General features: G+C 37.4%; 1 protein-coding gene across 1 annotated transcript; it reads right to left on the minus strand.

Moving 5' to 3' along the window:
* Positions 1-1,553: 1,553 nt before the first annotated feature.
* On the minus strand, positions 1,554-10,884 carry LOC117110251. The gene is made up of 2 exons (XM_033252888.1): positions 10,601-10,884; positions 1,554-5,707 (listed from the first exon to the last, which is right to left on the minus strand). The coding sequence occupies exons 1-2, from the start codon at positions 10,746-10,748 to the stop codon at positions 3,798-3,800; spliced, it is 2,058 nt and encodes a 685-aa protein (XP_033108779.1). The 5' UTR covers positions 10,749-10,884; the 3' UTR covers positions 1,554-3,797.
* Between the last annotated feature and the right edge of the window lie 933 nt (positions 10,885-11,817).

Here is an 11,817-nt window from a genome sequence, read left to right on the forward strand (position 1 = left end):
GTGTATAAGAGACAGGGGGAAGTGTAGGTCCGTGGTATTATGGGGTGGGGGGAAGTGTTCTGATCGAAGCGAGGAAACAAATGCTGGGGTCAGGGGGCTGCGAAGGGCCCAGGGGCGAAGCTGGAAAAATATTACAATATGGCTATATAAATGGCTACGGTATCTTACGCGACCTCACCAGCCCGTTTGCTCTCAAATAATAATGTATAAATCAAGTGAAATTTGTATGGAATTAAAGAAATAAAAATGAACATCATATTGTTTTATAGCAGTGTATTCATTATACAGAACATTTTAAACCATGACGAAGAAAGTGTGTAGAGAATACTGTGAGTTTGTATAAATGCCTGTGATTGCCAATATGTATAGGCCTACTGTGCTGTAAACTAAAACTAATTGCCACGCGTGTGTGACGCTTGAGTGATTTTAGAAGAACAGCGAAGCTAACATTTCTCGGTGGAATATTTCTCGATGGAATGGAAATCGCCCGTGTTTTGCAAGTCAAAACTACGAACTGGTTGAGCTGAATTCTAGCAATCATCGACATGTAGAAATGTCAGTGAACCTCATTAGCCACCTCAGGCGGGGGGGGGGGGGGGGGGCAGCGAGAGGGAGGCCAAAATCTGGGGACCTGGCTCCCCTCTGCCCCCCGCGCATTGGCTACGCCACTGATTCATAGGCTGAGATATTATTGCCGAAATACTTTCTTACTCACGCTTTAGATTTTACTAAAATTATCGTCTGCAAAAAAAGGTTTTTTTTTTTTTTTACAATTGCACATCATATATGGGCCCACTTCAAAATACCATTCCCTCAGTTATACGATCGAAAGCTTTATTTGGAATTAGAGCTGAACATTTTAGTCGAATTCCAGAGCCACATGACCTTATAATAATGATGACGTCACCAGGAAATTTGAAGAAGAAATGGTAACATTTCCAAATGCTAAGTATATTTCTGTTCAAGGAATGCATAATTCGAGCTGATATAAAGTGATTTTGTGAAAGCGTGATTCGCAATGTTAAACAAGCTGATTTAATCTACAGAAAACTAATCTGATCCACAGAAAACCATTATTCGCATTATTTCGAATCTGCTAACAGGAAAATGTTAACCATATACGCATGCAAGATGAATTTTCTTATGATATTCATCATATACTCTGTCAACTGATACACCGTAGCAATTTCGCATGTAAGTTTACTTTTCCGTTACGCATCAGCTTTCAGGGATTTCTTTCTCTTTTGCCACAACTTTCAAAAATAATTAGTAGTAGTAGTAATAATAATAAATATAATAATATCAATAATAACAATAATAATAATATAATAAAGGTCAAATATTAACCAATAAATCTATCAATACAGCCCTATATTGAATTTGATTAAATTCAATTTCATCATCATCATCCTCATCATCATCATCGTCGTCCTATTCATCACCATTATTATTATAATCCCTATCCTGCTCATCATCATCACCACCATCATTCTCCTATTCTTCATTATCATTATCATCATCACATTTAAAATATTATAAACCAAAATAAAATATCTAACTCGCAATGTTACCATTTTAATATAAATATTATTACAACGGCGTACAGCATCACATTTATCTGGTGTTTGTTGCCGTTATCAATTCATTTCATTTAAAATATCATTTTAACATCGTGATATAATTATGAATTTGATCCTTCTCGTTATGTTTTATTCGATACAGCACTTCTTGTAAACCTTACGTCATCGAAAACGTTAAAATCAAATTTCACACAACATACCTATTCAACAGCACGTGACCCGAATTGAAGATTTGCAAAAAAAAAAAACCCAAATAGGATTAAGTATGAAGCGGGAAAAGTATTTTATAGGTAGGTAAATGGATATATCATTGTGTTATGTATAAAATTCTCAGACTATCTCATTAAAATTGCGGATTAAATGAGGAGGAAATTAACAATGCATCTTATTGAAAATATGCGCAAACCTGCACATGACAAAGTAATGATACAGTGGTTCAAACATGGCCTGAAGCCCTGTCCAGATTATCAAATGCTATTTGAACAAAAACATGTGACATGCCTAAATATGGTCATGATGACGTCACATCATGATAATATACAGTTGTTTGATAGTCTGGACAGAGCTTTAGGGGAATAATAAAGACAATACGCACCTCAGTATTATGAAAACGTATACAGTTGAGCACGCTTTCCCCAACAAAATAATTACATAATCAAACATTTAATAATGCGCCGATTCAAAATAAATGATTGAAGAAGAGAGACATTAATAAATTAAAGTGACAAGGTTGGCATATATTAGAACATGAATTTTATATGCAAACGATTCACCGGCCCTTAGCCCTGTCAACATCAGGACGTGTACTTTCAGAAAGTCCTGCTACTTTTCTTGAGGTCGCAGGAGACATAAATTGTTTATGTTCCCACTAAAACGTAATCTCTGGTTTTCATTTTGTCACTGATCCCTTGAAGTTGTATATTATATCTGTCTCTTATACAAGTATATATAGAGCTACTATGATGTGGGGTACATAGAATGGAGAGAGCCAATCGTCATTTTGTGCAGTACGGTGTTTATTATTATTACCATCCTCACTACGGTATCACTGCATATTATGCATACCGTCATAATGTATATAGAATTTATGAACAAATTATTATATTGGCCTGCCATAATATAAAGTAGCATTGTAATCCACATCAAATTAGGCCTATAATTCGGCATTTTCATCAAATGCCTGCAATACTGTTCAATTAAATTTCGGATATGTCTTACTTATGTAGACCTGGCAGGAATTAAATCAGGTATACATTATTGAAAAGGTAATTTTAAATGGATATAGGTTGCTATTAAACAACAACTCATCTATAGGCCTAGACCATTATGTTGTTCTTCTAACATTGCTTTTACTGCACAGATGGAACACTGTTTGCAACATATAGACAATGCACTATTATATCAGGTTAATAAAAGCAATGTTAAGCGTATTCATGGAGATACCTGATCAAGTAATAGAAAATCTGAATCATAAATTAGCATTTCTACTATTTTACTGTATTTAGTCACCAAATTTATTGTCTAAAGCTTGTAAAATAGCGGAAACGAACGCCAAAGCGCATTACATTAAACAAGTTTGGATGACTGTTTCATGATGCACCTAACACGTATTAGTGTACGTCAACATTTGGCATTTTAGATGACGAGTTTCACGAGCGGCGCAGTTAGACGCTTTTCGTATTCAACTGAGGTCGGTCTCTCATGTAAATTGGAAGACTAGTTTAAGTGGATTGATAAAAGCATTCATTCAGTACAATCCGTATAAATTATGGTAACACCCGTAGCGTGTAAGCAATCCCAACATAATATGTGTCTAGGTAATGGTTTTGCGGTAAAGGGTTTCGACACTATTCGCTCGTAAAAACGTATATTCACATATTATGTACGGAACCTTTTTTTTTTTCTCTCCGACTGACGAGGCGGATTGATTTGCTATCAAAATGCAGAGGCTCATGGAAGTGTATTACATTTTACTTATATAATAGATTATGAAATTACAATTTATATAAATAGGCCTAGTAGAGGAACACCAGTCACTCGAAATTCAATAAACCTACATAAATATATATTTATTACATTATTATATACGGTAGTACGTATTTTGATATAGGTTAACATGGTTCTCTAGGTCTATTTTGTACGTTACAGCCATTTTTATGAACATTATATAAATATAGATAATTATATTATAAAAGGCCTAGGCCTACATCAAATTTTCTATATACAAAATCCCTTAAGTTGGACTTCAACCAATTTCTTGCAGTTGTCTGGAATCGTTATACCAATATTAAGAGGCATTTGGAGAATTTCGGTCCAATGTTCATTCACTAATAAGTAAGCACATAAATTCATTCGCTCATGTCCAGCTTCGATAAACGCGCAGAGCAAACGGCATTCAATTACAAATATTGCACGAGTGATGTCATTAATACCTTCGTGGTCACACGGCATAGAATCAGTCACTTTTGATACGTCCCAATTCACCGTATTGTAACGGTAAACGCAATCATGACCAAAGGTCGGCACGAGGTAAATCCACCGATCGGCCATTCCTACCACAGTCAAGGGTTTGAGGGGTTCTGGGTAGGAACGCATCGAACACACGTCAGTCCGTGGGTCAAAAGCGTGTACCTCGAAATGGTTCACTGGGCCTGCCACGCGTCTGTCTTTCGTAATATACGTAAAAATATACAGCAGTCCTCCGTAAAAAATACCACTAGGCTCATCAAAGCAATGCGTCGTAGACAGGATACTTCTAAATTGCCATTCTTTTGTTTCAAGGTTACAGGAGTACAAAGTTAATGATTTTCCAAAAAGTTTTTCAATAACAAGAGCGAATAAGCAGTTATCTAGTAAACCTAACAATAACACTTCGTTATTTTTCTTGCTGCTTTTAGATATACCCTTCAAAGACGCTTCACGCGAACTAGTGCGCGGATGAGGGCAAGGAATTGTGCTCCTTTCTCGAGTTTCTAAGTTTATTACGTGAATATGAGGTGCAGACTTATAATCACGCGTGTAGATAACTTTACCGTCTCCAACAACACTGATTGTGTCTAAAGACTGCATGTTTTCTAGTTCCTTAAAATCGGTAAGAAACAAGCCATCATCTGCCATTCCTGCGCGTGGGTCGACAAGAAACCACTTTACTGACGAATATCTTATATTTGGATTAACTGCGCAAATTTTGGCGGCGAGAAGTATACGTTCTGTTCCCATTCTAATTCTAGGTTTCATCAGCGTCGATAAGTGGTCTGGTTTGCGCCTCATGGCAACCGCGCATTTATCAACTTGTGCTTCATAAATGCCGTCCGATTCCAGTGCGTCTAGAGAAATTTCAAACCGCGACAAAATCGGCTTAATAATTTTCACTCTATCACCAATGTTGATTAGAGGTAGTCTGACGTGTTGCAGAAGACCGTTGAGAAATGACCGTCTGGTAGCTGGCTCATGGTCTGTCCACATGATGATTGCTGTGAAGATGTCCAGTTCGCTGCTTACATTCAGTCTCGGAGATGACACCAACTCCTGGAGCACCTCCCTCGGAAGGTGATACAACTCTTCACTTTCAATCAATCTGGTGAAATCCCAACATAACTTAGTGAATGCTTGCTGCCGCAATTTCTGAAAAGAGTGAAACGTGTCTGCAGCAAGAAATAAGTCAACGGATTCCGTGACGTCCCTCCTGACAACTCGAGTGGACACGGCATCAATCAATGCATTCGCTAGTCGATCAATCAACAGGTACTCGACAGCGTACATTACTGAATACAGTTGCTCGCTCTTGAATTTTGTGTAACCTAAGCTCATAAAGTTGTAAATTATCTCGAAACTTTCTGCGTCGATTGTATCTAGGTTTACATGACCTGTATGCTTCTCCTGCATGTCTGTTTCAAAGATGGTCTTAAAATAATCGCTGTTCGACACTAATAGACCTCTGTTGCATAAAAACTGCTTCTGACCTGCGATGATGGTAACGGTTGCAGGTTGGTCTGATGTCTGTGTTACTGTGAAGCCACCATGCGCAGCAGACTGTGTAGTTTTCCACATGCTTTGAATTGGCAGACATATTTCTTCCTTTGGTAAATGAACACTGTTCATTATAGTTGAGGAACATATGGACAAGTCTGCAAAGATTAAAAATAATGACGTTAAATAAATACGAAGCACTAGATACGGAGCACTCACGAAACGTCTTCCATGAATAATTTGACGTGATTTCTTCCCATAATGGATTTTGCCCCTAAGCTACTATTTTGACTTCTGTTTTCAGTGCTAAACATCGTTTTTCATGTATAAATATTATATAAAGAGCCAAAGGTTAGCAATAAAGTAATAAGTTGAAACGAAGTTGACATGCTAGCCAGTTTATTATACGAACTTGTATACAGGAGCTTGTAGTGCCACCTTATTAATTAGAGACTATAGTATTACTTCACACGAGATAAAATCAGATGAATATAATCTGTACGATTAGTATCATCCTGTTAATTAAGGATAGGCCTAGAGCAACATGTACCTGACGTTGTTGGATTACAAAAATTACTCTAGAATAAGCATAGTGCTACAGCAGTTGATTATAGAAATGGTACTTGAAATCGGTTAAAATGGAGTGATAACATTGGTGGTAAAGAATACATTTTGCAGTTTAGAGTTGGAGGTGTGTTGCCGGCAGTTAGATGGTGTGAGACATGTTTCAAACAGTTCTGATAAAAAAATAAGGCTAAAAGTAGAGATATGATATTGGTAGGATTTAAGGCACGGTATGGTTCTGGTGCAGGTGATTGGTGTGCTGGGGTGGCACATACTTTGAGTGTGTTGCAGATTGCCTTTGTATTGGAAGTATTGTTGGCTGTGTTGAAGGTCGCGATTAAGGATGGAGAATGAATGTTGAATCAGAAGAGTTGTTTTGGGGAATGCGGCTAAATTCAATTTGAAATTACGGTAGTTACAGTTACTTCCTAGGGTTAAGTTGAAGATCGCATTTTGATGGTGCCAGACGGTTACTGGTGTTTTGAAATTCAGGTTGTCGAGTTGAAATATTTTGGGTAATTGATTAATAATTATTGGTTTATAATAAAGCTAGTGTGATGGATGAAGAAGGTGCTAAAGGCATGCACGTGCACGTTTGTGTGCAGGGGCGGATCCAGAAATATCCAAAAGGTGGAGGGGGCTGAAGGGGGGACGAAAGTTGGGCCGATTGAGACAACACTGTCGTAGGGGGCCGGGACATGCCCCCGCGAAATTTTTGTGTTCTAGACGCCCGAACATAACATTTGAGGCATTCNTCTGGGCTATCATTTTTTCTTTTTCTCTCTTTTTTTCTTTTTTTTTTCTTCTTTTTTTTTAACCTCCCAAAAGGGGGGGGGGGCGGCCCCCACTAAAGGGCGGTTAAAGCAATCACCGGAAACTGTTAGATATAGATTGATATAAACAGCTTCAAAGAAGGCTGAAGTTTTTCGAAGGAGGATGTCAATTTGTAAATTCTATTGAAGGGTATGAGCTATTGGCAAGAATATTTATTTGGAAGTTTTGGAGTAGTTGAATGTATAATAGGAAGTGGCCTGCTGGATCGTTTGGTATACAGTGTCTAAACTGAAGGTTGGATTTTGTGTCGGAGGTCTGCTGGAAGTAGCGTCGCGGGAGAGAGCTCAGAGGTTTAAGCAGTGTGGGTGGACGCATAGGAGCTGGTAGTGTTGGAGGAGAGGAGCGTTGGTGTACAGTACATATTTGTCGGGAGATGGAGGTGGGTGTGTGTGGCTTGAAAATTAGGTCTAGTATAAACAAAACGTTGAAAGTGTAGCTGGAAGAATATTGTCGGGGAAGTTTACCAGGATTATAGAAGCTGGAAGTAAATCCATGCATTAATTGACAGTGGAGCGAAGTAGCTGATAATAGAGTTAAGGATTGAAGGTATTGCCGTATATGTGAAAAGCAACCGGACACAGACTGCTTTTTTGGGGCGATTCCACCTGGACCGCAAATAATAATGAACTATGGGAAAAGGTGAGTTTTAAGAAGAAATCTGAATTATGAAAGAGTTAGAGCATGACGGGTTGGTTCCAGAGAAAAGGTGAAAATGCATAAAAGCCTTTGGGGACAGATGTTAAATTAGTTTTTGGTGTAGGCCTATATAATATAAAAGGATCAAGTTCAGAGCGAATGCCAGCACACCGTGTCTACTAATAATATTATCACCAATAGGCTTAGTGAAAAATGAGAATAATTTTGGACCAACACAGGATCCTTGAGGTACACCAAATTAAAGAAAAAGAAAATTCATTGATAATTTTGATTTAACTACGTCTCCCTTGAAGGTAGGATTAAAACAATCGGACATTTCCCTGAAATTAAAAACAAATTATACAGCCATCAACCAACAAAACGGATCGTTTTTGTTGGCAAAACAATTGTCACTAACAATCAGAAAACGGCATGTCGTGGCGTCGGCAATCGCGAACATAAAGCGGAGTGGGTTACAGTATTTTTTCGAATAAACTCCCCGCTTTGAATAACGCCCGTCCAGGGCCGCACTTAAATGTCCCTCCTCACTCTCCCCCCACCCCCCATGACTGTACGCTAAACAAAACTAATGGAAGCAATAGCATTCTCAACACATTATATTTATGTTCTACTCCAGTAGAATTACCTTTTTTTCTAACCGGAATGAATTACTTTAAAAATATATAATACATCAACACACATTAACATAATAATACTAAAATTATAACACATAGGCCTAGGCCTATTAAGCATGAATTGTTTACGTACAGTAAGTTAAAAATACAAATAGAATATGGTTTGTTATAACTCATTTTGCTCACTACGCTATAGATAGTCAACTCCGAGGACGACGTGTCACTTTTATGTGTTTACAAATTAAAAACAAAACAAAACAAAAACAAAAAAACAAAAAAAAACAAACAAAAAACACACAGAGTGGCCAATGATATTAGGGCCTAATAAGAATTAGGCCTATTAATAATAAAGGTAACTTACACTCTTTTTCTTATTATCATGACAGAGTTAGAGAATAACTTCCATCCGATTAATATTTATATTGTTTGTATTATAACAATAATGATGCTAATAATAATAATAATAATAATGTTTAATGTTGTTCTAGCGTCATGGAAGAATCGAAAATGACTCCAATGTTTCGAGCAGTAGTGGATGAGAAATGGTAGTGGTTACCAACACTAATACTGACATCAGTCGGCAAGTTTTTACAATAGCGCTTGTAAATGACGATATTGATGGTGACAATGGGAATTAATACGGTAATAATATAAATAATAGGCCTACTACTAAAAGTGAAGAAAATTGTGCTAAAACTAAATTTTTTGTTTGCCAATCATTATAATTATTATTGTAGTTAAAGCTTAGTAAGCTATTGTTAGGCCTAGTTGTCCTGGGTTACCTAGATCTCTATGTTTGCCGAAAATCACTGATAAAAGATCATAAGAAATTTGTTGGAGCTTCATTTTGACTATATAATGGTGATGTGATGATGATGAATTTTACTATATAAAAGTGTAATTTCCAGTCATCTAGTGGTACTATTTCCTCAAAGGTGGTTGTGGACTCACAGCTTTGAAGTGTGTAAAGCAAATAAATACATCAAAGACAATGTTTGTTCTATAATAGGCCAACATCACACATACTAATTAGTATCTCTATGGGTTGCTGAAGATCCCTTAATAAATGATCATGAGAAATTTGTTGGCGATTTATTTTTACATAGGCCTATATAAAATGGTGATGATGAATCAAAATTACGATTGTGGACCCTCTATCTGTGAAAGTCCCTCCATGGGCCACCTCCTTTCGAATTCCTGGATCCGCCACTGTTGAATTATTATTATAATTATTGTTAGGTCTACTAATATTATTTATGATGTGTCTATTGCAATTTTCACTTTATAACCCTAAAACGTCCAGAACTACATTGCAAGACGGCTCCCCCTCCCCCTTTGAAAATCCTGGCTCCGTCCCTGCGTCAACCGACGCCACGACGCGCACGCAACCGATCGTTTTTACTGACGATCCGTTCAGAGAGCCACCGACAATCAGCAGACGGTGTCGCGTCGTCTGAAGGCCAACTCAGACAGCGTCGTACGACGCAGCCCGACGCGATCTATCGTCGGGGAAAGTTTAAATAATCCATCGTGAGAAATATTACAACATGTTTAATATTCTACGACGCGACTTCCCCAAACGCAAACCATCGCACAGACCCGACGCGACAACGAATCGTCGGGTTGCGTCGTACGACGCTGTCTAGCGGAGTTGGATTCGTCGGCAATGAGTACTCGACTTTATTTACCGACGTCTCAGTAGTTTAAACAATAAAGAAAACCCATATAGGCCTAGGCCTATAGTGTCAGCAATTTAGGCCATACTCATATTATTAATGTTACTTAAATGATATTGTTTTTTCTTAGCCCTCCTTTTAGGAGATAAACCAGTCTATTGTCCATAACAGCACCTAAACTCAAAATATAAAATAGGCCCTCTTATATGCGGGCACATACAGTACTGGACAATATAAAGAATACATAACCATTACGACTTCAAGTCATGCTTAAACTACTGCACCTAAACAAAAAGTATAGCCTAATAAAATTAATAGAGGCCAATGAGTTGAAAGATAAGTAACGCTATAAGCCTATTGAGTGCATCCATAGATTCCGGGTACAAACAAAAAATATAGCCTAATAAAATTAATAGAGGCCAATGAGTTATAAAAGATAACGCTATAGTATAAGTCTATTGAGTGCATCTATAGATTCCGGGTACGCTCGATAAATTTCGCATTCACAAAGACTTGGTTACAGGCATGTTGTGTCGTGTTATTGTATGATAGGCATAATGTAAAGTGCGATATAGCTAGGCCGATGGATTCAGAATATTGTCGAATTAACACTCGGAATTCTGTGGTTCTATCACGTCTGCCCCGCGTTCATACTAACAATTTTTAAAGGTCAATCAAGTAGGATTGTTCTACTAATCAGACTTACCGGTAGACATTGCGTAGATAATTCTTCGGATTTCTTGATCAACATCCGTAGATTGCTTAACAGCGTGAACAGTCGATTTTTTAGAGGCGTAATTTCCCATCTTGATGTTGTCGTCTGTAACATACTGGTAGAGAAAACGCAAATTCATGAAAACATATCGATATATTATACGATAGTGCTGAAGCTACTACGAACAATACTAGGCCTATGTTTACATCCACATGAATTTGATCGTCCTCTCTGTGTGTTGCCGATTTCTGTGTTGCTTGTATACACTTCCTATATACTCGTCGCAGCCTAGTTAATTCACAATACGATTGCGCGTGTGCTCAGCCAATCAGCGTCCGCATTGCAACAAACAAGATCACCGTTTCGTTTCGGCCTTTATCACTGTCCTATTTAATATCTGGTGGTAGGCCTACAGTGTATAGAATGGTTATGCCGCACATTAAACATTTATAATTTAAATCCCGTTTACAACTTTGCAGTCTTGAACGGAGTAATTGAATCCACAAGAATAAAAATACATACAATTATAAATAAATCTACCATTTCTATAAGAGGTGGGTTTTGAAATGAAGAGGCGTGGCATCGCAGGATAACAGGCCCAGCAATATTAAAAGATAAAAAGTCATTTATAGATCATATAAACACCCCACTTTAAATAAACTCCCCCTCGAATAAACGCTCTAGGGCGTAGGCCTATTCTTTTCCTCAAATAAATGCACCCCCACTCCCCACCTCACCAAATGACTATATAGACAAAACTAATGGAAGTAATATCATTCTCAAGTCATTTTATTAATATTCTACTCCAGTAGAATTATTTTTTATAATCTGGTTTGTATTAATAAGTTTAGGATCACGCAATCACATTTTGACGGTAATTATGTGTAGTTCCACGTCAACATTGAAATTAAGGGGCGTTTATTTTTGAGAATGTACCCATCATTACACCCCTCGAATGAACGCCTCCCTTAAACGCCTTCCCCACCCTCAACCCCAACTCTTCTCAATGATAAACTCTCTGGGGCATTTGTTTGAATAAACGGTAGTTCATTAACTTAAACGTTTTAAATAGGGGATCATCATTTACTACCATCATTATCATTATCATCATCATCATCATCTTATCATTATTATCTTCATCTTTTATCTTTATCATTATAATTATCTACAACACAATAATAATAATAATAATAATAATAATAATAATA

Source organism: Anneissia japonica, unplaced genomic scaffold (assembly GCF_011630105.1).
Source record: "Anneissia japonica isolate Jap-2015-1 unplaced genomic scaffold, ASM1163010v1 scaffold1511_len2985839_cov193, whole genome shotgun sequence".
NCBI lineage: Eukaryota > Metazoa > Echinodermata > Crinoidea > Comatulida > Comatulidae > Anneissia > Anneissia japonica.

What these genes read in the sequence shown, in the direction of transcription:
- LOC117110251 (XM_033252888.1), bottom strand. Translation starts at nt 10,748, where the DNA reads ATGAATTTGCGTTTTCTCTACCAGTATGTTACAGACGACAACATCAAG. An exon ending in TATCTACGCAATGTCTACCG is followed by an intron (nt 5,708 to 10,600) that starts GTAAGTCTGATT and finishes TAATCTTTGCAG; the next exon opens with ACTTGTCCATATGTTCCTCA.